The following is a 24,338-nucleotide window of genomic DNA, read 5'->3' as shown; positions in this document are numbered from 1 at the left end:
TCCCCTGCCACCTTTGCTCTCAGAGCGATCCTGGGGCGTTTTAACCTCCCATATGCTTGTCAGGGAGACAGACCCTGAAGCTCAGGAGTGGGTCCTGGCGAGGAAAGAGTAGACAAGTCAGTGGCCGAACACCGCCTCCCCTGAACGCAGGGCTCTGGCTTGTACTGTTGCTGGGTCAGCTGTGTGGGGCGCCAGGGAACCAGGGACCCTGGGCCCACCCCCAGGTAGCAGGGGCTGGAGAGACGTCTCAGCTGGGCAGTGGTTGTGGATTTGGTCATGGATCTGGGAGTACTCGTGCCTCACTGAGGTGAGCACCTGGGCCCAGGGGTTCTCAGGCAGGCTCCTGGCCAGCAGCCGCGCTGCCGAAGGGCTGCGTGCACCCTGCGCTGGAGGAGGGGCCGCCTCTCCGTCAGCCAGGCGCCTCGGGGGATGGCTTTACTGCCTGCCGCCTGGCCAGGGCCCCTCCCTAAGGGGTGTGGGGAGGAGTGGGTCCCCCAGGCTGGGGCCAGGCTCCCAACCAGCAAGGGAGGAGGAGTGTCTGCATTTTACGCTGCCAGGACCTGCCCAAGGCCGGTCAGCCCCAGGGGAGGGGTAACAGCCTCAAAGCCAGGTTAGTAAGGCCAGGGCAGGAGGAGGGTAGGCTGGCATCTGAGCCCAGGCACTAGACGAAAGGCCAACGCTGGGCTTCAGAAAGGGGGAGTTCGCACGTGTGACCAGGTATGGGACCTGCCGGGGGCTCTGGCAGACCAAGATGAGAGTGGGAAAGGCTGTGCTTGTCTGCCCTGTTACAGTTGTTTGGGGATGTTGGGAGTTTGTGGGGGGGCACATCCCTGAGCCCTTGCTCTTGGGGAAGTTGTCATGGCCCCTCGTGTCCCTCCCCCATCCTCTCCACTGGATGCCGCTTTTGTGACGTATTGGCTGCGGGATGACCTTCACACTTTTTCACGAGAAGGCAGACCGGCAGAGCCAGGGGCTGCTTCTCCGCAGGCGTGTAAACTGAGACTTACTGTCTGTGGCTGGAATGAGGAGGAGCGGGTCCTTCGTTAGAAGCAGCAGCAGCGCTGTCCATGCCAGCCTCTTGCGGGGCTGATGGCGTGGCCTCAGGGATGTCCGCTCCCCAGCAGGCAGAGACTGGGTCTCCCCTGTGACCAGGCCCTGCCCTGTGTGGTCAGATCAAGTGAAGACAGTCACAAAGACAGAAGCCCATGTTACGTCTGGTGCTGAGAATGGAGTGGAGTGAAGGAGATGAGCTGGAGGGGAACGTGGCCGTTCTAGATGGGTGGTCAAGGAGGGGCAGCTGGGAGATGGGTCTGGTTGATGGGCAGGGTCCGGTGGCTTCTGGGAGAATAAATCACAGTCAGCACACACAACTCCTGGGTTCCCATCAGGAATTGTTCTCTTTCCATCTGTCTGCACCCCCTGCCTGCTTGTCATCCAGTCCACCCAATGTTTAGTTCCCAGGGGAGCCACATTGGAGCCCAGGAACAGCCTTGGGATGCTGTGGCATCGCACTGCCTGCTGGACGAGTGCCCAGCGTCCAGCCTCGGTGTTCTGATGGGCACTCTGGCACAGTGCACCCAGCGCTGCCTGGGCCGCCAGACTCTGCTGCTGTCCTGCGCTGGGCACGTGGGCTGTGCTGAGAACCTCTGTTCTCCAGTGGGGGCCACGGTGGGGCCTGATGGAGCCCAGGGCCAGCTCCCCCCTGGCTGCTGTGGATCACCTCTGGAGAGGGCAGCAGGTCCGCCTGTCCTGTCCACGGTGCCCAGACTGCAGGCCAGATTCTGAACACCTGTTAACTCCCTAAGGGGGTGGCAGAGAGGAAGCCCAGAGCCCCTCTTCACGGCAGGAGGTGCTTAAGGGACGGGGAGGGGAGGGTGGAGGCCGGTGTGGACCACAGAGTAGCTGAGAGCATGGCAGGAGCGGTGCCTCCAGCAGGAGGATGTGCTCGGTTCCAGGTCCTTAGGGAGCATGGGTCAGGGTCAGCTAGGGCACGGGCGGAGCACCAGACTGAGGAGTGGGGCATCCGCTCTGCAGGCATCACGGAAGGAGTGACAAGATTGGACAGTCCATTCGGGGTGGCTGCTTGCTGCCGCCCCTCCCGCTGTGGGCTGCCCCGTGTTCCCACCACGGCCAGAGGAGCTGTCTGAGCCTCGGCTGAGGGACCAGAGAAGGGAGCTCTGGGCTGGGACCTTAGCTGCTCCCGAGGAGTGGTCCTGGGGCCATAGGGACACCTCGGTGAGGAGGCAGACCCTGGGGCAGGATTCCTGCCTGTTTCCCCCAGTAATGGCTCTGAAGGCACCTAGACAGGCTGGGTGGTGCACGGAGAACAGGCAGCACCCCACGGGGGGCCAGGCGACCGGGGGCCGCGGGGGCTCGGCTGCGGGGGCACAGAGGGAGACCCGCAAGCTCCGGACCATCCGCCTTTCCATGGCTTGGCTGCACCCTCCTGTGTTGCCCTCTGCTCTCCTTCCTCACGCTGGCATGGAGAGGCGGCCCCCCCAGATCCGCTCTGGACGCGTCTTGGGGTGGTGTTCTGCCCTCTGCCCTCCTGAAGCCACGGCCTCCCCATCTGCATGCTCCGGGCACAGGCTGATGGGGTGCTTGTTCAGACCCTCCTGGAACTTGGGGCCAGGGCTCTCACAAACTGGCATTTCACTGATTGTCGAGCTCAGCCCTGCCGGTCTGGGTGGGCCCTGGCAGCCTCGAGCAGCTAGATTCCCCGGGGAGATGGGCGAGTCCTGATGGCCATCGACAGTGCCACCTGGGTGCAGCTGGGGTTTGTGGCGGTCACGAGCCGGACAGCTCCTTCTAACGTTTCTCCCCTCTCTGCATGTCTGATCTTGCACCCCGTGTAGGCATGACGAGTATTCTGATGTCAGCCATTGGACTCCCTGTGTGTCTTAGCCGCGCACCCCAGCCCGCCAGCCCTCCCGCCTCCTGTATGGCCTCTAAAAGTCACAGCTCAGTTAAGAGATTGAGGAAAATGTCCATGAAAGGTAGTTCCTGCTCACAAATACTCTCTGGCCTCTGCTCAGCCTCCTCCGAGCCTCGCTGCCTCTGACTCTCCCGCACCGGCCTCTCTCCTCTGACCACCTCGGCCCTTCGCCCTCCCCTCGCCTGCGGGGGTGGTGATGGGCTCGGTGGCCCATCCTGCCCTTGGCAGCAAGCCTGGCCCCTGGGAATCCACTCCCCTGTGAGACCCAGAGTTCAGTGCTGCAGTGGAAGCGTGAGGGGCCTGTGCTTGAAGACTCAGTGACTGTAAACACAAGTTCGAGGCAAGACGAGGCTTAGGAGGGGGGACAGCTCTGTCCCTTCCACTGGGGCCACCATGTGTCTCAGGAGGGGCCAGCCCACGTGGGGCTGCTTCAGAGGGGCCCCCAACGACCATGCCATTCCCGTCACATGGCTAGGGGAGAAGGGGTTTCAGAACTGTTAGAAGGTGCTGTGTGAGTCTGAAGAGAATTCAAGAGGAGGGGCTGCTGCATAGTAAGTTCTACGCCTGTCATTTCTAAAACCGTGGCTCTGCTGCCCTCACTGGGCCAGAGAAGTGACTGCTTCGGGGACCTTCAGGATGGCGTGAGCAGGGCTCTGGCCCTGCCAGTCTGGGTTTGCCGTGCTCGCTCACCAGCTTTGTGATCTCATGCCAGCTTCCGCATTCACGAGCAGTGGGCCTCCTACCCAGCAGACCGGTGTGGGAAGAAGAGGAAGTACACACACACGGGCAGTGCCTGGCACATGGTGATCGAGTTCGCTGCCTCTCTGACCGTCGGGAGGAGGGGAGGAGGGAAGCCAGGGACGGGCGGCCCTGAGAGCCCAGCTGCCATCACCACCCCTAGCCTTGCTCCCTCTTACTCTGCCTCAGGGCTGGATCTGTGGGCAGGGCCGCTTCCTGCGACACTCGGGGTTTGCTCTGAAAACACGGCGTTCAGCAGACCCTCTGGCCTTCCTGGGCTCAGATGTCCTTTCGTGGGGTAGGCGGTCACCTGGCTGGCCCTCTTTTGAGAAAAGTGGATCATGGAGAGTTACTGTCAGTTTCGAAAGGCTGCCTGGACGCGGGGAGGCGGGAGAGGAAGGGGTGCTCAGACAGGCCTTGCCGGAGGGGTTCTGGGGTTCAGCTGGAGACTGGCCTGTCACCAAAGTGGCCTTCTAGACCAGCCTTTTCTAGAAGGTCTCTCCCCTGAGTAGAGTCCCAGGTACTAGGCTGGCCACCTGGTGCTGGTGGGGATCGTGCTTTGGTCTGGCTTTCTCTCCAGTGAGCAGAGTCAGGGTCCTTGAGGTCTGTGTCTGGGGATGTGTATGCGTGTGGATGGGGGTGCCTGGTCTGCATTGGCTTCTAGCTGCCTCTCAGGTCATAGCAGCTAATGTCTTTTCAGTGCTCACCTCTTGGGCTGGCGTCAGATCCACTTTTTAGATGAGTGACCTGAGACTCAGAGGTGACCTGATCTGGTCCCAGCCTAAGAGCCAGACTCCATCCTGGCCTCACCCAGCCCCGACCCCTCCACTCCCTCCTGCTTGTCACCGGGCCTCCTCTGGTCTAGAGGGGGCTCCTGTTGTTGAGCCCTCAGACTTGTAAGGCTCTGTAGCCACAGGCTGATGGCTGGGAGCTTGGGCTTACGCCAGAGCCCCTCTGGTCTCAGAGGCTGGGACCAGGAGCTCCCCCGGACTTGAGGCAGGCAGGCCTCCCCGCGTCGCCCTCCCAGACTGGGCCGGTCTCCCCATCCCTCCCTCTGCTCCTGTTTTGCTGCCACTCTGTGACTCTGCTGATTGACTCTCTGGCTGCAGCGGGAGGTGGGGAGGGGGTGCTTGTCCTTGGGGTGGGGCTTGTTCGGTGCAGGGCCTCCCCTCCCAGCTTCACGCCCAGGTGCACACGGAGGCGTGGGAGGTTTCGAGAGGAAGAGGCGGGGCGATAGAGCTGTGGGCAGCTGAGGAATCGAGGAGGCGGGTCACTGGCACCCCAGTCCAGGGACAAGCCCAAGAGCACCGTGGTTGGCTGTGGCTGTGTGGCCGTCTCTGCGGTCGTGTGCACACGGATGTCCCCGCAGGGCGGGCGTGCACTGTACACACAACTCAGAACACTTACTTCTCTTACCCAGACTCTCTTCTGAGAGTAATGAAAGTTGAGTAAAATCACCTGGCCAGAACACACTCCAGGGCATTTGTTTAGAAGCTGCTCTTTAGCCCTCCTGCATGTCCTCTGAAGCCTGGGTCTGGGCTCCTGAGTGAAGGTGCGGGGCCATGGCTGAGGCCCCGCCTGTGGCTCCTGAAGGCCGTGGCCAGCTGCCATCTCTGCTTCTCTTCCTCCAGTGCTCCTGGGGCCACCCCCCACCCCCCGCCCCGGCCCCCGGTGGAGCTCTGGACTGTTCTGCGCCTGGCCTGTTCTCTCCTCTCCTGCACACTAAACCTTCCCATCTGAGCCATCCTAACCTCCCTCCCGGCAGCTTGGACCGCTCCCTGTCCTCCTCTCTCATCCCAGCATCTCCAGTTTGTTCTCCTCAGGATACCATTTATGTTCTTCTCTCCTAGGAGGGTCCCCAAAGCCAGAGCCAGAGCAGGTGATCAGAAACTACACTGAAGAGCTGAAGACGGCCCCGGAGGAGGTGTGTGTCGTGGGGGCCGTGCTGCTTTTGCTTTTGTTTGGTAACGGGGTGGCTCAGACGAGGCCCCCAGCCTGTCCTCTGCCAGAAGGTGCCTCGTCCAGAGACCAGTCCTGCCCTGCTGGCTTCGGGCAGGGCCAGCTGGGGTTCCTGCTTTTAACCCCGTCACGGCTTCACCTGACCCGTCTCTGCTGAGTCTCATTTTGGGGCTGTGATGCCACTGTTCTCCAGTTTGAATGGAGAGCCCTGGAGAATCCTGAGGGGTGGGTTCAAGGTCACGTGTGCCGGTTCAGAGCTGGGGACTCTCTGGCCGCCTTCTCCTGCAAGTCGAGAACATAGGAAGCATCTGGTTGGTAAAGGTTTGGACAGAAACTTGGAAGTCCTTCTCACCTTGGGCTTCCCCTCCTGCCCACCCCCTTCACAGGAGTCTGTCCATCTCTCTGCCCTTGTGCTCACCTGACACAGCTGGGCTGTTTGGCCCCCGGCAGCCTCCCCGCCAGCTGCTGCTGATCACACAGCCAATGTGTGGCTGTGATGGTTTAGTACCCACTGCTCATGCCACCTGCCTGTTGCCATGTTGCTGTGCTTACAGAAGCAAAGAGATGGCCCCAGCCTTTTCTTGAACCAGGGAGGGCTTCCTGGAGGCGGAGGCATCTTATACTGGGCAGAATGCCCACAGGAGTCTAAGCAGGAGGAATGCTTCTGCTTACCCTGATGTGTAAGACAAAGCCCCACCCCCAGTCATGGCCTTCAGGGCCTCCCGGGACCTGGTCCCCTCCCCTTTGTTCCCCTGCACCCAGGTCACCCCTGCCCTGCAGGTGCACTGGCCCCCAACAGCAATGCTGGCTCCTGCTTCAGTACGCTCTCTTCTCTCTCCTGCCTGCCTGTTGCTGTGCTTGTGCTTCTGACAGGTTCCCTTTCCCTTGGAAAGCCCAGTGCTGTGGGCCCCTCCTGTCCTTTCCTCTCTGCCTGGCTCTTCTGCCGCCTTCTCAGCCTGGGCTCCAGGCGTCACAGCAGCCCCCAGGCTCAGTGCCACCTGCCATCCCCTCTGCCACGGTGACAGTGACTGCTCAGGCTGCAGACACCAGTGACCCCTTGGTGCTCCCAGCCTCCAGAATGGAGAGCTGTGGGGTTGACTTAGATTGGGGTCCAGCATTTCCGCAGATGACGGCTGGTCCTCAGGACTTGCCCTTGTGGCACAGGGGCAGTGGGTGAGCCTGCCCCGTGTGGGGTCTCCCTCCAGGACTGCATCATCTGTATGGAGAAGCTGTCCGTGGCGTCTGGGTACAGCGACGTGACCGACAGCAAGACCTTCGGGCCCATGGCCGTGGGCTGCTTGGCCAAGTGCAGCCACACCTTCCACCTGCTCTGCCTGCTGGCCATGTACTGCAACGGGAACAAGGTACCCATGGCCCCCGGCCGGGGTGGGGGGATCGGGGTCACCTGCCCGTCCTGGTAGTGCCGCACCTGAGCAGGCGACTGGGGCTTGCCCAGAGACCGCCTTGAGACGTCCGCAGTCCTGGCCTTGCAGTGGAGGGGGCTGGGGGTGGCAGGTGACGCCAGGCTGCCCTGCCTTTGGTGTGATTTAGCCAGAGTGGACAGAGGTCGGGGAGCAGAGAGAGCCAAGGCCTGTGGGGCGTTGTGCCTGGGCTGTCCTCTGTGCAGCATCCTTCTGCCACGCGTACCGGCCAGGGCTCCAGCCTCGCAGTCCTTCCGTCACAGGGTTTTCTGTTCCATTTTAAACATGACTCAGCTGTGTAGCAGAGAAGGCGATGGCACCCCACTCCAGTACTCTTGCCTGGAAAATCCCATGGACGGAGGAGCCTGGTGGGCTGCAGTCCATGGGGTCGCGAAGAGTTGGACACGACTGAGCGACTTCACCTTCACTTTTCTCTTTCATGCACTGGAGAAGGAAATGGCAACCCACTCCAGTGTTCTTGCCTGGAGAATCCCAGGGATGGGGGAGCCTGGTGGGCTGCCGCCTCTGGGGTCCCACAGAGTCGGACACGACTGAAGCGACTTAGCAGCAGCAGCAACTGTGTAGACTTTGGTTTATAAACCTAATTTCTCTAATTGATGCCAGTCTCTTGGTACTTTGACTCTTTAATGAAAATTGCATAATGAGTTTCTGGGGTAAAACTTACCTTTCCAAGAGCATTGCCAAAATTGAATTTCTTTGCAAGGAGTCTGCCAGGGAGCTGGGCGACTGGCCCAGGACCCGCTGGGTGACCAGGGAACCAAACCCGTGTCCCTGCAGGTCTCTTTCCCATCTAGTCAGCGGGGTGGCTGGCCTGGGTGCTCTCTCAGGGCCACCAGCTCAGTCCACAACCTTCTGCCCTGTTCCAGGATGGAAGCTTGCAATGTCCCTCCTGCAAAACGATCTACGGGGAGAAGACTGGGACCCAGCCCCGGGGGAAGATGGAGGTGTTCACGTTTCAGATGTCCCTCCCTGGCCACGAGGACTGTGGGACGATCCTCATAGTCTACAACATTCCCCACGGCATTCAGGTGAGGGGCACGGCACAAGAGGAGCCTCCTTGGATCTTTCTGGAATCGGCCCCTCTCTGGGGCTCTTCCTGTCCCACTCTGTCCCCCGGGGTCACTGAGGGGGCCCGGCTGCCCAGTCAGACTCCCAGCAATCAGGAGGCACTCGTGCTGGGGGCTCCATCCAGCCCTTAGGGTTGTGGAAGCAAAGAGATGGCCCCTGCCTTTTCTTGAACCAGGGAGGGCTTCCTGGAGGCGGAGGCATCTTAGCTGGACTTGTACTGGGCAGAAGGCCCACAGGAATCTAACCAGGAAAAACAAGAGCTTCTGTTGGGCTAGCTGGCTGGCTGGGGAGCCCACAAGCAGGAACCTTCCCAAGGGGCAGAGTGCAGAGCAGAGAGGTGCCTGCAGTGAGGCCTGACCACTCCTGAGGGACCAGCTCAGTGGGCTGACCCAGACCTGTGTGGGGTGTGGGGGAGCGGGAGCCTCAGCTGCAGGTCCCAGTGGAGACCCAGCAAGAGTCTGGGCTCCTCAGGTTTCTGCCTTGGACCGGGGGATCTCAGCATCCCCCCAGAGCCTCGTTGGCTAGGGAAGATACAGGAGGACAGGATGTCCCTTGCTTTTGTCCAATTATGTGCTTTCCCCTGGTTGTCCTCCAAAGTGACATTGTGCTCAAAGTGAAACTGGAAAAATTAGAAACATTCTAGACAGCAGTAGAGCCACAAAGCAGGAGGGGGATTTGGAGTTGTACATGGTGTGTCTCCCGAAGAAGGCAATGACACCCCACTCCAGTACTCTTGCCTGGGAAACCCCATGGATGGAGGAGCCTGGTAGGCTGAAGTCCATGGGGTCGCGAAGAGTCGGACACGACTGAGTGACTTCACTTTCACTTTTCACTTTCATGCATTGGAGAAGGAAATGGCGACCCACTCTAGTGTTCTTGCCTGGAGAGTCCCAGGGACAGGGGAGCCTGGTGGGCTACCGTCTATGGGGTCGCACAGAGTCGGACACGACTGAAGCGACTTAGCAGCAGCAGCAGCAGCATGGTGTGTCTCCATGGGCTGAGGGCAGAGCAAGGGCTGAGCGTGGTTCCAGCCCTCGCCCTCTGGGTAGCCTGCTGCCATGGTCTTGGGGCCCTGCTCCATCCGGAGAGAGCAGTGGAGGTGCTGTGCGCCCCAGGGATGGTGAAGCAGGCCCTGCCATCCAGTCCAGAGAGCCCTGTGCCCAGAGGGTTGCCAGTGAAGTAGGAGCTTCCGGTCTGGCCTCTGACAGGTCTGGTTTCCTCAGGGACGTGGAGGCCGTAGGGTGTGTGGTGCCCAGCAGAGCAGCATGGGTTCAGGGAGGGCAGGTGTGGGCAGGCCATGTGCACGGTGGGTCGTTAGAGCGAGGCAGGAGACAGCGGTTGATTTGGTCACTTGCGTGCAGGAGGAGCCCCGCCTGGAAGGTGTCGGGGTGCGGCTGGGGAGAGGGGCCCTGTCCCAGCAGCTCTGCAGCCCGCGAGCCCCTCAGCTCCCACTCTCACCATCTGTGTTCCTCCTGCAGGGCCCTGAACACCCCAACCCTGGAAAGCCCTTCACTGCCAGAGGGTTTCCCCGCCAGTGCTACCTTCCCGACAACGCCCAGGGCCGCAAGGTAAAGGCCCGGCTGCCACCCCTGGGAGCAGCCTCCATGCCCCTGCCCCGCAGCTGGCAAGTCCGGCCTGGCTGCCCCTGAGCAGCGGGTGGCTGTTGGGTCGGGAGAGCTAGCTCGGTGGCCGCACTGGCTCTGCCTCTGCCCATCTTACTGCAACAGGAGGAGGGGATGAAGCCTGCGGGCTGGCTGGGGTGTGGGCTGCCCCTTCCTGGGGACCTGCTGCAGGTTAGGCGTCCGGGTATGGGGCATCCAGGCAGAGACGACCTGACCACAGGTGCTCTGGGGGGAGGACAGGGGTCTTCCTGCGGCCTAGTGTGATGGGATGGGGCGGAACCAGGGCCTCTTCACCCTGGGTGATGGGGGTGGCCTGTGGAGCCGCCTCTGCACTGAGTCCTGATTTGGGGCTTCCCAGCTCAGAGGAGGGGCTTCCCAGGTGGCTCAGCAGTAGAGAACCTCCCTGTTAAGGCAGGAGACGTGAGTTCGATCCCTGGGTCAGGAAGATCTCCTGGAAAAGGAAGTGGCGTCCCACTCCAGTATTCTTGCCTAGATCTCATGGACAGAGGAACCTGGGGGCTACAATCTATGAGTTCGCAAAGAGTTGGACACAACTAAACAGCTATGAGAAGGCTGGGGAAGAGCATTCCAGGCAGACAGAACAGCCAGGGTGGTGGCTTTGGGTGGGGACAGCCCCAAGGGTGCGGAGAGGCTGAGGGAGTTGAGGGGGTTGTCAGGAGTGTCTGCCCTCCAGGCCAGCCCCTGCAGCCAGGGTTTGTTCTGAGCACTCCTTCATAGCCTTCTCCTGCTCCTTCCCCACTGCCCCTTCCCCCCTACCCCCCACCCCCCCTACACATCATCCCTTTCCCCTCCTCCATCCCCTCCCCTCCCCGCCCCATCCCCTCCCCTCGGGCAGGTCCTGGAGCTGCTGAAGGTGGCCTGGAAGAGGCGCCTTATCTTCACAGTAGGGACATCCAGCACCACCGGGGAGACCGACACAGTGGTGTGGAACGAGATCCACCACAAGACCGAGATGGACCGTAACGTGACAGGCCACGGCTACCCCGACCCCAACTACCTTCAGAATGTGCTGGCTGAGCTGGCCGCCCAGGGGGTGACCGAGGACTGCCTGGAGCAGCAGTGACCTGCGGCCTGGCTGGCCCCATTCGTCCACCACAACGGCGGGCTCCATGTGGAGTGCAGGCTCCCCATGCCCACCCGTCCCCTTCCCTGTGCCTGCCAGGCCTGGTTATCTGTGGAAACCGGGCGAGCGGCTGGGAGTCGTACGTGTGGAGGCTTCGGATGCCGCTACCTCAGTGTGTGGGCCCCTCTGTCCTCCGTAGGCTGTGTGGGGCCCCCAGTGTCCGGGGTGAGGAGAGGCTGCCTGCCGTGTGCGCCGCCGGGGCAGGCCTGAGTCTGGGTCAGCTTTTCATACCTCAGATGTTCTGTTTGCAATAAATGCCCTAAAGCCAAAGACCGTGGGCCCTGTGGGTTTGCCATTGGAGAGACTGCGTATGTACACGGGTGTGTATGTGTGAAGGCCAGCCCACACACGTCTTGCTGCATCAGAGAAGGAATGGACCTGCCAGGCTTCCTGTCCAACCTTTGTTTCTTCCTAAATGAGACACAGGCTGCGGGGAGGCCAGGAGCCAGGCGCTGACCCGAGCAGCTCCTCTGGCCCCACCCAGCTCTCCTTGCAGTGGGCCTTCAGCAGCTCTGCCAGGGAGACCCCGCAGCTCCTCCCATTTACTTCCTCAGGGGTTCTGACTTTCTAAGCGGGTTCTGACTTTCTAAGTGCTGCTCATGTGGGGGCGTGTACTGCTGTGTCCACTTTACAGATGAGGAAACGGAGGTTTAAGGGCACAGTAGTAGAGCTGGGACTGAATCCCAGCCAAGTCTGGTCTGATCCCCGCCCTCAAGGTTCCAGTTCTTCCCAGTCTTCTTAGAAAGAGGATCCAATACTCCTAGGCCTCCTGAAGGTGAGCGGGGGTGGGGGTGGGGGGGGGTGTGCTTGTGGCCTTCACAAGCCCTTTTCTCCCTAAGAAAGAAACTTAAATTCTGTTTTATGATTTGTTGTTACAAAGATCAGTGTATGTTAGAGTATTTACTTTCACCTAGAAGTTACTTTCTTTCCTCTTCTGATTGTGAAAAGAAAGTAAGGCAGCTTGGTGAGCCCCTGGCATCGTGCCCCCTGCCCTGTGGAGAAGTTGGTTTGGGGAGGGCCAGGAGGCCCCGATAGAGAAGCTGGAGCCCAACGCTGTTAGGTTCCACAGCGAGACTCGCTCCAGGGCTCACAGGGCAGAGGGGTGGTATGGGTACCTGAGTGCCACACCCTCACCCTCGGCTCCCACCCCCACAGCGCAGTCAGAGAGCAGGAACAAAATGTTTGCACATCTTTTGCCTGATCAGAGTCTTGTATTCACAGTATATCAAGAACTGTCACAATGATAAAAAAAATTTTCAATTTTAACGGGCAAAGGACTTGAACACACATTTCTCTGAAAAAGCTACACAGATGGTGGACAAGCAACATCATTAGGGGAGTGCAGATCAAAACCGCAAAGTGCTGCCACTCAATACCCACTAGGGTGGTTATTATAAAATATATAGGAAATAAATACTGGTGAGGATGTGGAGAGAGTGGAACCGTTGTCCAGCGCTTGTGGGAATGTAAAATGCAGCTGCTTTGGAAAGCTGGCGACCAGTGCCACAAGAAGCAGTTACCATATGACTCAGCAGTAAACTGCTAGATAAATATCCAAGAACTGGAAACATGGCCACGGTAGCGTTCATAATAGCCAAGAAGTGGGACGACCCAAAGAGCCATCAGCCGATGAATGGATGAACAAAATATGATCTGTCCGTGCAATGGGATGCTATCCAGCTAGAAAAAAGAACGAAATGCTAACACATACAACATGGATGAGCCTTAACATTATATCAAATGAAAGAAGCCAGGCAGAAAATGACACATTGTGTGATTCTGTCTATATGAAATATCCCGCAGAGGCAAGTCCACTGAGACAGAAAGTACATCAGTGGTTGTCAGGGGGGAAGGGGGATGGGAAGTGACCATTTTAATGGGTACAGTGTTTCTTTTTGGGGTGATAAGGTTCTAGAATCTGGTGATTTATGGCAATGAAGTTTAAAAGGAAGTCTACAGGGCTTATGTTATATGGAAAGTATAAGGTTTTCTGATAAAAGAGTTTGAGCAACACCTCCCTGCTCCTCCCTTCTTCCTACCTTGAGTGAGAACACGATGCCTGGAGCCACAGCAGCCACCTTGCTGCAATGAGAAAAAAATGCCAAGAGAGGGAGTTCCCTGGTTGTCTAGTGGTTAGGACTCTGCTTTCACTGACCTGGCCTGGGTTCAGTCCCTGGTTGGAAACAAGAATCCTGCGAGCTGTCAGGTATGGCAAAAAAAAAGGTCAAGAGAATCTTAGAGGCATGGACCCTAATGTCATTTGACCAAACCCATACCAGCAGCCATCTTTCTCCAGAATTCCTGTAAATGAAAATCCCTTCTTGTTTAAAACAAAAACAGCCTCCCCAAAAAACAACCCCACCAAAACAAAACCCTCTAAACTGTACATTTTAAAGGGACATCTTAGGTTATGTGAATAATATCTTAATTTTAAAAATACATATAGGGAATTACCTGGAGAAGGAAATGGCAACCCACTCCAGTGTTCTTGCCCAGAGAATTCCATGGATGGAGGAGCCTGGTGGACTGTGGTCCGTGAGGTCGCAAAGAGTTGGACGAGACTGAGCGACTAACCCACTATAGGGAATTCCCTGGTGGTCCAGTGGTTAGGACTTGGCACTTTCACTGCCAGGGCCTGGGTTCAATCCCTGGTCAGGGAACTAAAATTCCTCAAGCTGAGTAGTGTGGCCAAAAAAATTAATGAAAATTTAAAAGGATTCTAAAAAGTAAAAAAAAAAAAGCATATATAGTGAGAACCCAAGGGAGTGATGTCAGCAGGGCACTTGCCAGCTGTCTGGGCTCTATGATCACAGGAACTAAGGGAGGATGTGGCCTTGTGAAGGGAGGGCAGGACCACTGGGCCCTGAGGGAGCTAGAGCTGGCCCCTTCCTCCTCTGGGTGGGGATGGAAGGCCAGAGGGAGGCTCCTGGTACTCGGGGTGCAGGAATCCCTGGCATGTGGCCCTCCTCCCCAAGGCTGGGGGTCTGGGTGGGACCCAAACTCAGACGTGGGCCTCTGGGGTGACCTGGCCAGCACCCGGGGGTCCAGGGGCCTCTCTCAGCCCTGGCCTGCCCCTGCCCAGAGCCCTGCCCAGCTCCCTCCCTGGGGTGGGCTGGGCTGGGAGGCGGAGTGGGGTGCTTTTACATTTTCAGGTCTTTCCAGCCCTTGGCCAGCTGGGCAGCCTGACTAACCAGCTCCTCCAGGCCCACGGTGTGCGGGGGAGGGGCGCGGCCCGGGCTGGCCAGACCAGCCCCAGGCTGTGGGTGTGGAAGCAGGCTGGTGGGTGCGCTGCAGGCCATTATGGGGCTCCCCTCCAGGCAGCCTCGCCTCTGGCTGCTGCTCTTGGTGGTGCTGGGCTGGCCCCAGCCCTGCCTCACCCTGGGTAAGTAGGGGTCCCGGGAGGGGTGCACCTGGCCAGACCCTAGGGGCTGGGGCACCTGCTGGAGTGATTAGACCCTGGGACCCCCCACCCCCCACCAACCGGGAGAGGCAGCCCCAAGGGCAGTGGGCCCTGGACCCTCACGCCTATCTCCACGGCCCCAGACCTCATCCCCTACACGCCGCGGATAACCTCCTGGGACCTGGAAGGGAAGGTCACGGCCACCACGTTCTCCCTGGAGCAGCCGCGCTGTGTCCTGGACAGGCACTCCAGCGCTGCCGACACTGTCTGGCTGGTGGTGGCCTTCAGCAACGGTAGGTCATGGTGCAGGTCTGGGGCCTGGGGTGACGGGTGGGTCTGAGGACAGCTCCAGGGCCCTGGGAGCCCCGCTCAACTCGGTGTGAATGGGGAGTTCGGGCTTTATCCTGTGGTGGATCTGAGTGGTGGCGTCTGATTTGTGTCTGGAGGGGCACTCTGGGCTCTCAGGCATGGAGGGCGCAGGGCTATGGGAGTGGACCACCTGTCTTCTGCCCTCTGGCCCCAGCTGCCTGTGCCTCCCTCCTGCAGCCTCTAGGGTCTTCCAGAACCCCCAGACACTGGCTGAAATCCCAGCCTCCCCACGGCTGCTGACCGATGGCCACTACATGACACTGCCCCTGACCATGGACCAGCTGCCCTGTGAGGACCCTGCGGACGGCAGTGGGCGCGCCCCCGTGCTTAGGGTGGGCAATGACGCCGGCTGCCTTGCTGACCTCCATCAGCCTCGCTACTGCAATGCCCCCCTCCCGGGCCCGGGGCCTTACAGGTGAGTCGCCTGACCTGAAACCTGGAAGGGAGCTGCACTGGGAAAGGGAGGGTGGGGGTTGGGTTCTGAGACCAGGGCTGCCCCCAACCCTACCCCCGCCCCAGTCTCCGCCCAGGCCTCTGGCTGCAGGCCAAGCCAGCCCCTCCCCTTCTCCAGCTTTGGTATCTTCCTGTGTGCGGTAGGATCTCCTGGAGGGGCAGGTGGCCTCCACGAGGAGGTGGGCATCACAGAGCCGGTAGGGGATGGGCCAAGCATGTGGGGAGGGGAATGCTGGAGACCGCTCCCCCCCAACCACAATTTGGGTCTGGCAGGAAAGTCAGCCTGGGGCTGAGGGTGGAACCTGGGTGGGAGAGCAGGGGTCCAGCAAGCAAGGGGACAAGGCCAGACATCCTCAGGGTGACCAAGTGCGGCTGGGGGAACTGGCAGGTGCCACAGGGACGGCGGGGCAGAGTGTAGCCGCCTTCCACGCCCACGCCCCTCACCCTCTGACCCAGTGGCCACTCCCTGACTCAGCCTCCCGCCCTGTCCCTAGAGACCACGAGAGCCGGCTCCCGTCAGTAGCAGGTGCCAGCCTGCCTGGATCCCAGAGCGCCCACCCCGAACAGAGATGCAACTCAAGTTCTGGGCGGTGCCCTCGGAGCTCAGCCTGCCCACTCCCCTGATCCTGGTCTCTGAGCACGCCCTGAGCACACCTCTCCCTCCTGGCCTTTGCCAGGAGGGGTGCCCCCTCCTATTGGGGGGCCTTCCAAAGCCTCGCAGACTCCACACAGCCAGCAGTTTTCCTCCGGAGAAGAGGGGCTGGGGCCTCACACACCCTTGTGAGCCACCCTGAAGCCCCCGTATGTGGCATTTAGTCACGGGGACCCCTGAACCAGAGAGGGTGTCTGAAGAGTGACGGTTCAGATGGCTGAGGGCTGGTGGCAGAGGTTGCTGTGGCCAGAGAGGTCTCGGGGTGCTTAGCACAGGGTGCCCCCCTCCCCTGAACATGACAGGCCCACAGCCTGGCCGTCATGAGCTGCCTGGGGCCTGGCTGAGGTGGGGGCCTTGCCCAGAGCAGTCGAGGCGCAGAGCCTCACCCCTGGTCCTCTCCCCCAGGGTGAAGTTCCTGCTGACGAACTCCAGGGGCTCACCCCAGGCCGAGACGAGGTGGTCCGACCTCATCGCTCTCCGCCAAGGTAGCGTGGAGGGCCGGGCGCTCCAACTCCAGTGTGCCCTGTGGACCAGCCAACTTTGGCACCCTGGTCGTGCTCAGCCGGCCCCTCCCCTGGCTACCATGGGACTGGGGCCCCCGAGTCAGAATCCAAGTCCTGGCCACCCCCTAAATAGAACCTCCCACTAGAGGGTGAGATACTGGGTCAGCCCCCTGGGCAGAGGCACCAGCTCTGTCCACCCCAAAATGTTTGCCAACCCTTGGGTGCCCTAGGCTGAAGCCCCATCTTGGACAGAAATAGTCTGCCCTTCCTTCAGGGAGCCAGCCCTGTGCTGGGCACTGCTGGGTAGAAAAGAGGGGCCAGGGCAAGAAAGAGGCTGGAGCCGTGGTCCTGGGAATTCTGCTCTCAGCAGAGCGCCAAGGACCAGCGGTTCAGCAGACCAAGAAAACTGCACGTCAAAGGCCGAGTGTCCCATGGAAGGGTGCCTGGGAGACAGGCTGCAGAGACGGGTCAGGAGGGGAGGGGGCGTGGGTCTCGTTACGTGAAGGCCTTGAATGCCAGGCTCCAGGGAACAGGGCAGCACCTGGTCGGCCCTGAGCTCCGCTGCCTCTCTGCCTGCCACGGGAGGTGGGAATAGTCCGGCCGGTGAGACCATGGCGGAGGCTGGCAGAGCGCAAGTGCCGTGGCAGAGAGGGGCAGATGAGCGGGCTCAGGGTGCCAGCTGGGGACGTGAGGCAGTCAGCATGGCGGGGAGGTGACTGCCCTGGGGTCCGAGGGCAGCCTCTGAAAGCCGCTGTGTGTGCAGGGAAGTCCCCAGGCTCCATCGACACGTGGCCCGGGCGGCGGAGTGGAGACATGATCGTCATCACCTCCATCCTGTCTTCTCTGGCCGGCCTCTTGCTCCTGGCCTTCCTGGCAGCCTCCAGCGTGCGCTTGTGAGTGGCGACCCCCGGAGGGCCCCTTGCCCCCCCCATAGCCCCTGCTCTCTCTCTGGCCCAGCACCTTCTGGAAGCCCTGTAGTTTTGAGTTGGGTGGTTCCCCTTCCAGCAATGTGCAGGGAATTTCCACCCTGAGTGTCTCTCATCTAGGAGCTCAGGGAGGCAGTCCAGCAGGTCCTCTGATGATGGGTTCATAGACGGGGCCACCTTGCTCTGCCTGGGCCCTTCTCCCTGACAGTGAGCCCTCAGTTGTTTCAATGAACTGATACCCAGGGAGCCAGGGTGGCCACCTGGAGGAGGTAGGCCTCCAGCTGGTCTTCCCAGGGAGGAAAGGGACATCAGAGGCTGCAGGAGGAGGGCTATGGGAGCTCGGCAGCCCGCTCCACCCAGCAGGGAGACACTCCACCCACAGCCCGTCTCCCTGTCGCCATCCAGCTCCAGCCTGTGGTGGCCGGAGGAGGCCCCGGAGCAGCTGCGGATCGGCTCCTTCATGGGAAAGCGCTACATGACCCACCACATCCCGCCCAGCGAGGCAGCCACCCTGCCGGTGGGCTGCGAGCCTGGCCTGGAACGCTTCCCCAGCCTCAGCCCCTAGCTTGGCCCACCTGGCTGGGGCTGGGGCAGTGGGGACCTGGGGGGTGAGTGCACAGTGCACGTGTGTGTGTGTGGGTGTGTGTCCCGCATCGCACCTCCTGCCCTGCCTGAAATCCCACTGCTAGCAGCCCTGCCTTGGGCTTTCTCATTTCCCCCGTCTCCAGGCAGTTGGGGGAGGGCCTCAGTCAGACCAGGCATCCAGCCCCCAAAGCCATCTGCCTCTGATCTGCCTGCTTCAAGCGAGGCTGGAGGTCATGTAGACACACTGCCCGAAAGGAGGCTTCCAGGCCCCAGGAGGAGGCCTGCAGCGGGCTGGGCTGGGCTGGGCCATATTGGGGTACATGAGGCCCCTGTCTGTCCCTCCGTCTGTCCCTCACTGGCGGCCGGAGCTGCAGTGAGGCCTTCAAAGGTGCCTCCATCTTCCCTGCACGTGGGTCCTTTCTGAGGGTGGCCCTCACTGGCTGGAAGGTCAGACCGTGTAGATCTCTGTGACGATCCGGCTACCACATCTAACCTCCTTGCACATGCAGATGGCACACACACTCATGCACTCACTCCCATTCCACAAGCATTTGTTGAGCGCCTGCTGCATGCCACACACACAGTGTTAGGCATGGCCCTCACGCAGGGCTCGCTGCTGTTCTTGGGGCGCTCACTCACTGCTCTGGGCCTCAGATGACCACGTGTCCTGATGTGACCTGTTACTGTTGGGGGGGCTATCACCCCCTCGGACTGTCACGCACCCTCGAGCTCACACTTCTGAGACGATCTGCCCCCGATGGACTCTGCTGTCCAGTAGCCAGCGCCCGCATCACCCAGCAGGAGCCACTTGACTCTCCAGCGTCCGTCTCCCTGCAAGACCGGTGATTCCCACCGTGGACACAAGAGGGCGCCGTGGCGCCGCGGTTGCCGAGTCCCGCGCATGCGCACGTCTGTGCACTGCCGAGCGTCCTGCCGCTGGACCTGATGTCTCACAGCGGCAGCCACGCAGCTGGGTCTCTGGAGGTCACGGCTCCAGTTTCCACCTCAGCCAAGCCAGAGGATGAGCAGTCACACTCTAGTTTGAGGATCAACGGTGTGTCGTCCCACTGCACAGCTGTCACCGTTTTCTGGATGGAAAAACATGCTCAGTGATCTGCCCACGATCCACTGTCCCCAACCCCGTGTCCCCCGGCCGCTCCCAGGCCCTTCTAAGCCTGACTGCGGCTCCCAGCATACAGGCCGCCCCGAGGAGGGCGCCAAGCGGGGAAATCTACCCCCCTTCCCTGACTTTGGAGATGAATAAATGCAATCTGGCTCCTCCATCCCCGTGGTGCCCGCGCTGGATCTGCAAGAGGGGCAGTTACACGCGTTGCCCAGCCTGGCTCCGCCCTGTGCAGCCTGCCCCTGACACCAGCCCGGGCGCTGCCCCGAGCCTGTCGTCTAGATTGCTAGCCCTAGCTATGCATTGGGGTACCCCCATCTCCTGATGGCCGCAGGGAAACCCACCCCCAATGGGGTGGGAGGCAGGGCCAGGAAACCCACCACTAATGCAGGTGGATTTAGCAGTGCTCCTTCCAGGTACACGCTTCACGGGAGTCTGCTTTCAAAACCCATGCACCCCTGGCCTCTGTGGTCTCCCTCCCACCCTGCCTGCACCCTCACCAGCCACAAGAGCTGCTCTCGGTGCAGTTGGGAGCTCACGCCCTGGTGTCCTGGGTGACACCTGGCCGTGAGAACCAGGCCTGTCAGACTGCCACTTTTGGAATTCCGCTGCCGTAGAGCCCAGGATCCTCTTGGATTCTTGGAATTGTTGTTGTTTAGTCGCTCAGTTGTGTCTGACTCTTTGCAACTCTATGGACTGTAGCCCGCCAGGCTCCTCCGTCCATGGGATTCTCCAGGCAAGAATACTGGAGTGGGTTGCCATTTCCTTCTCCAGGGGATCTTCCTGATCCAGGAATTGAACCTGTGTCTCCTGCTTTGGCAGTCGATTCTTCACCTCCGAGCCATCTGAGAGTCTCATTCTTAGAATTGGAGGAGGGTTAAAAGTTGGCCCTGCGCTATGCCAGCTACCACCAGTGGAGCCTGGCCCACGCTGTCCCTCCCAGGCCTGGCCCCAGTACCAGACAACAAGGCCCTTAAGACCCAGAATGCCTGGCTTGGGGCCTGCCCAGGAAGGAAGTGATAGTGAGAAATAGGGATCTACTGGTGTTTGCTGAGTGAAAAGATGAACAAACCTGCCCAAAGATGGAGGATCAGCCAGGAGCAGGAATTGCCCCTGGCTCTGGCGTGTCCCGGGGTCCTGTGGTGGCTTGTTAGTGCCAGAATCTTTGTGCATTCTGAGTCCTGTGATGTGCGTCCCTGGGGCTGCCCCTCCCAAACATCTTCAAGCCCCTCTGAGGAGCTGCTCTCATCGTGGCCACCTGAGGCTTGACCGTGGAGATGAGCTCTAAACAGATATTGCAACATGGTGAGTGAAGCCTGGGCAGGGGAGGCAACTGACCCCACCTGATGGTCAAGGGGACTAACTAGGGGTGAGAGGTGTCTCAGGAGGCAAATGTAAGTCAAGTCAGAGGAAAGGAGGGACGGAGAAAGAGTGGAACTCGGGGAGATCAGACTTAAATAGTCTTGCCTTATGGTGACACAGGTGGTTCCTGGGACCACAGCAGCAGGGATGGGGGGCCGGGAACCCGGTAAGAGCAAGGGTGACCTGGTCTTCCAGGCACGTGGAATCAGCCCTGAGCCAGGGCAGACGAAGCAGGTTGGGGAGGAAGAGGTGGATTCTAGAAATATTTGGGAGGTGATTGGAGGAATCTGGCACTTCTTAGACATGGGAGACAAGCCAAAAGGGAGAGGCTGTGCTTGGGTATCTTTCCTTCATTAAAAAAAAAAAAAAATTATTTATTTATTTGGCTGTGTCAGATCTTAGCTGGGGCTTAGTTGCCCTATGGCATGTGGAATCTTAGTTCCTCAACTAGGGTTCAAACCCATGTCCCCTGCATTAGAAGGCAGATTTGTTTTTTTAATCTTTTTTAATTTTTAAATTATGAAAACATAGTAACACTTTTACGGGAGGCATGGAAAGTACAGAACAAAGTTACATGTAGTTCCAATTAATTACAGTTGTTTTAGGTAGATAAGATATTTAGTTGGAATTTCAATATCAAACTCTCAGAAATTAATAGAATAGAATGTACAGAGAAGCAGAAGCATACAGTAGACCTGAAAATCACTGTGAACCAATTCGACATTATTAAGATTTATACAAGAAGGTGGATTCTTAACCACTGGACCACCAGGGAGGTCCCTCCTGTGCCCAGGTTTCTGATGTGGGGATGGATATGAATGCAAAATGGGGCCCCTTATGTTCTGAAAGTGGTCCTATCACCCCAGCCTTGGAGCCGATCCCCAGGAAAAGGGGGTTCTGGGAACGTCATCGTAGGTGAGTGAATCCACACGAACGCTAACAAATTGTTAGTATTTTACAAAGATGGAAGCCAGTCCTGGTCAGCGGAAGGCTGCCCAGTGAGCCTGCTGGGCTCCGGGCGTGCTGCCCCAGAGCAGGCGTTCCCCGGGCGCCACAGAGTCCACACGGAGTTGGGGTGGCAGGCCCGGTCATCACCAGCCCAGGCATCGCCACGCTGGGCCCTGGGGAGCTGTGCTGGGGCCTTCCGCCTCAGAGTCACGCTCGAGAGGGTCACCAGCTAGACCCAAGCTCCGAGAGGGCCAGCTCGTGACAGCCTGGAGCAGGGCGCCTAGTGAGAACCGCATTGCGGAGAACCTCTTTATTAAATGTTTTCCATGTTCTCCAGGGCTGTCCTTGGGGAAGTACCTCCAAACCCATTGGCCCATCACATCATGGCTCAGTGTTTAAAAACAAGTTCACTGTGAAGAAGGAAAAAACAGCAGTGATTGTGGGGGCGATGACTCACAGATGACTCATTGGGCCAAAAATCAAAGGCAGCAGAATGACAGCAGGTAGAAACCGGCCAGCACCCCTCCCTCTCTCTCACCCTCGGGGTTCACTTTATTCCTCTCATCTCTGAAGCGTCCGTTTCTCTCCATCTTCCCTGCAGTCCCCCAGGCCTGCCACCCTGGTTTCTCGATGGGGTGTCAGCAGTCGCCCCTTTGCTGGTCTCCGCACGTCTGCATCCCTGCTCCCCACCCCCATTCTTCCCGTGGCATCCAGAGGAACTCAATGATACACCTAATGTGTCTCACCTTTGCCCCCCCTCAGAGGTTTCCTCCCCGTGAGAGCAGGTCTTCTCATTTGCGAGGCGCCAGGATCCATCCCTTGCTCCCTGAATTCGTGCCTCTGTTAGCCCCTCCACCCCATCCCGCCACTGGGCCTTTGCACCTGCTTTTCCCTCGATAGAGACCATGCCTCCATTCCATGCCCCTTCCTCTAGGTCGTTCCTCAGCTCCACTCACACTTCTTCAGAAGCCCTTCCTGACCCCTCAGCTCTCCTAGAGCCGTGTTGTTTTCCTCCTCAGCACCTTTTGTTTCCTTGTTGTAATCAGACATTTAAAACGACGAGCTTTTGCATCTCCTCTGCTAAACTCTCAACTCCAGCGGGGCAGGGACCACATGTGCTTTGCTCACCAGAGCGCCCCCTAGAGCTAGCACAGTGCCCAGCTCCCAGTAGGTGTTTAATACATATTTGTTGCCTGACTGTTTTATAAAAAACCCCCTCACACTGGCCAGAATGGGCTGATGTGGGTGCCCTAGGAGCCTGGCACGTTCCACCCTCTGGGTGATGCAGGGGGAGGTGCAGATACAGGCTCCGCACCCCCCACCATGGTCGGGGGGTCCTGGGTGGGGGTGAGGGGACCCAGTCCGAGCAGAGACATCATTTGGGTAGTGCTGGCTGGTGGGGGCTGTGTCCCGGACATAAGAAGGGCGTTGCAGGAGGCAGTCAGAATAGCAACCATCTGTCATGCCCGGGAAGGTGGCCAGGCCCCAGGTGCTGGGGGAACACGAGGAGCTCCTGATGGCTTTGTGGTGCGTGTGTGCTAAGTCGCTTCACTTCTGTCTGACTCTTTGTGACCTCATGGACTGTAGCCCGCCAGGCTCCTCTGTCCATGGGGATTCTCCAGGCAAGAATGCTGGAGTCGGTTACCATGCCCTCCTCCAGGGGATCTTCCCAACCCAGGGATTGAACCCGTGTCTCCAGCAGCTCCTGCATTGCAGGTGGATTCTTTACCACTGAGCCACTGGGGAAGCCCGTTCCTGTTTGGCTTTGTGCTCACGGAAAGAATTTCCTTTCATGTTGGAGTTCCTCAGAGCCTTGTTGGGGTTTGTGACTCTCTGCCTCCTAGGAAGGGCCCCAGGGCCGGTGTCCCAGCCTGAGGCGCTGCCCCGCCCTGCTGTCCTTAGCAGGAAGCTGGAAGGCAGGGAGGGCCAGTCCAGCTCCTGGCCCCCCCAGCCCGCTGCCTCCTGGGTTCCCTGGGGCCCCTCCCGTCCTGCCCACAGCAGCCTGGGGAGCTGCCAGGCCCCTGGCAGAGGGTGGGGCGGGCACCACCTTCTCGGGAGGGGCCGACGTGAGACAGGAGCAGATGGACAGAGCCACACCCCGCTGCTCACTCTGCAGCCTGGCCACCCCACCCACCCCCACCTGTCCCCTCAGAAGGGGGAGGGGCAGCTGCTGGGCAGGACAACAGGTCAAGGGACCCAGCCCAGAGACCCTGCAGGCGCCTCAGAGGGAGGGTCAGATCCAGTCCCACTCACGGAGGGGGCCGGGGAGCCGACCGCTACAGACGGAACCGTGTTCCTCCAAATTCCTATGTTGAAGCCTCAGCGCATGACTGTTTAGTTAGTTCCCTCGACTGGCATGGAACCTGTGCCCCCTGCAGTGAAAGTGCCCAGTCCTCAGCGCTGGGCCTTCAGGGGCCTTCCAGAGTGTGGCCGTATTTGGAGAGAGGGTCTTTAAAGAGATAATGAAGTTAAGAGGTAATTAAGTCCTTGAGGGTGAGGATGTGACCCCATCAGACTGGTGCCCTTATAAGAAGAGATTAGGACACAGAGACACCGGGGTGCTGCAGGGGACAGACCAGGTGAAGAGGCAGGAAGGGGACGATCCAAGGAGACAGGTCCAGAAGACACCACTCCTGCCCACGTGATCTTGGCCTTCCAGCCTCCAGAACTGGGAGAATGTAAAGGTCTGCTGTTAAGCCGTCTGGTCTGGGGCGTTCTGCCCTGGCGGGTGGAGCAGACTGATCCACCCACCCTCACAGTGTTGGGGACATGAGCAGGGATGGGGTAGAGTACGCAGGGCAGGGGGCCATGGTGAGAGCTGCCGGAACAGTGTGTGCAGAGGCTTGGAGGCAGGAAGGGCCGGTCTCACGCTGGCCCCTTGGCCCAGCTTTCCCTGCCTCCTCTCCTCCCCAGGGCCCACTGCAGCCGTGTCCTGGCCCCCTCCCCACCGACCACCACTACTCCCAGCCTGACCCCAGGAGCCCAGGGGTCACCCTTGATTCCTCCTCCTCTAGGTGAGCCCGGCAGGCAGCCCTGCCCCCTTCTGCTGGCCTCAGTCTCCCCTCCCCCGTCAGATGAGTGACCATCTCTAAGCTCCTTCAGCACAGAC

At 59.7% G+C, this 24,338-nt stretch overlaps 2 protein-coding genes and 1 non-coding gene across 5 annotated transcripts in view; all 3 read left to right on the top strand.

The window, feature by feature from the left end:
• The window catches only part of DTX2 (deltex E3 ubiquitin ligase 2), a 39,847-nt gene extending 25,283 nt beyond the window's left edge, over positions 1–14,564 (top strand). Inside the window, exons 5-11 of one of the 2 annotated variants that reach the window (XM_070362149.1) lie at positions 2,856–2,996; positions 5,524–5,597; positions 6,838–6,996; positions 7,941–8,102; positions 9,621–9,710; positions 10,621–11,683; positions 14,452–14,564. In XM_070362149.1, coding sequence (XP_070218250.1) covers positions 2,856–2,996; positions 5,524–5,597; positions 6,838–6,996; positions 7,941–8,102; positions 9,621–9,710; positions 10,621–10,848 — 854 coding nt within the window. In that variant the 3' untranslated portion in view covers positions 10,849–11,683; positions 14,452–14,564. The remainder of the gene's footprint in view (positions 1–2,855; positions 2,997–5,523; positions 5,598–6,837; positions 6,997–7,940; positions 8,103–9,620; positions 9,711–10,620; positions 11,684–14,451) is intronic. The other variant, XM_070362150.1, reaches the window with a different exon arrangement.
• Positions 11,694–19,374, top strand: UPK3B (uroplakin 3B). Of its 2 annotated transcripts, XM_070362151.1 has the most exons (7): positions 11,694–14,290; positions 14,452–14,601; positions 14,855–15,092; positions 16,188–16,267; positions 17,049–17,178; positions 17,617–17,819; positions 18,451–19,374. In XM_070362151.1, the coding sequence occupies exons 1-6, from the start codon at positions 14,209–14,211 to the stop codon at positions 17,774–17,776; spliced, it is 840 nt and encodes a 279-aa protein (XP_070218252.1). In that variant the 5' UTR covers positions 11,694–14,208; the 3' UTR covers positions 17,777–17,819; positions 18,451–19,374. The 2 variants fall into 2 exon arrangements, with proteins under 2 accessions (XP_070218252.1, XP_070218253.1); XM_070362152.1 differs by lacking the exon at positions 16,188–16,267 and having other exon boundaries at positions 17,617–19,374.
• Positions 13,497–13,568, top strand: TRNAE-UUC (transfer RNA glutamic acid (anticodon UUC)). Its single transcript has one exon. It is a non-coding gene; the product is annotated as a tRNA-Glu (tRNA).
• Positions 19,375–24,338: the final 4,964 nt, after the last annotated feature.

The sequence above is a fragment of the Bos mutus genome, chromosome 25 (genome assembly GCF_027580195.1).
Source record: "Bos mutus isolate GX-2022 chromosome 25, NWIPB_WYAK_1.1, whole genome shotgun sequence".
Taxonomy (NCBI): domain Eukaryota; kingdom Metazoa; phylum Chordata; class Mammalia; order Artiodactyla; family Bovidae; genus Bos; species Bos mutus.
This window is presented reverse-complemented; position numbering and strand designations above follow the sequence as displayed.

Bases quoted from the DNA above. Each gene is read 5' to 3' on its own strand.
- UPK3B (XM_070362151.1), top strand. From the start codon at position 14,209: ATGGGGCTCCCCTCCAGGCAGCCTCGCCTCTGGCTGCTGCTCTTGGTG. The intron at 14,602-14,854 runs GTAGGTCATGGT...TCCCTCCTGCAG, and splicing joins GGTGGTGGCCTTCAGCAACG to CCTCTAGGGTCTTCCAGAAC. The intron at 17,179-17,616 runs GTGAGTGGCGAC...GTCGCCATCCAG, and splicing joins GCAGCCTCCAGCGTGCGCTT to CTCCAGCCTGTGGTGGCCGG.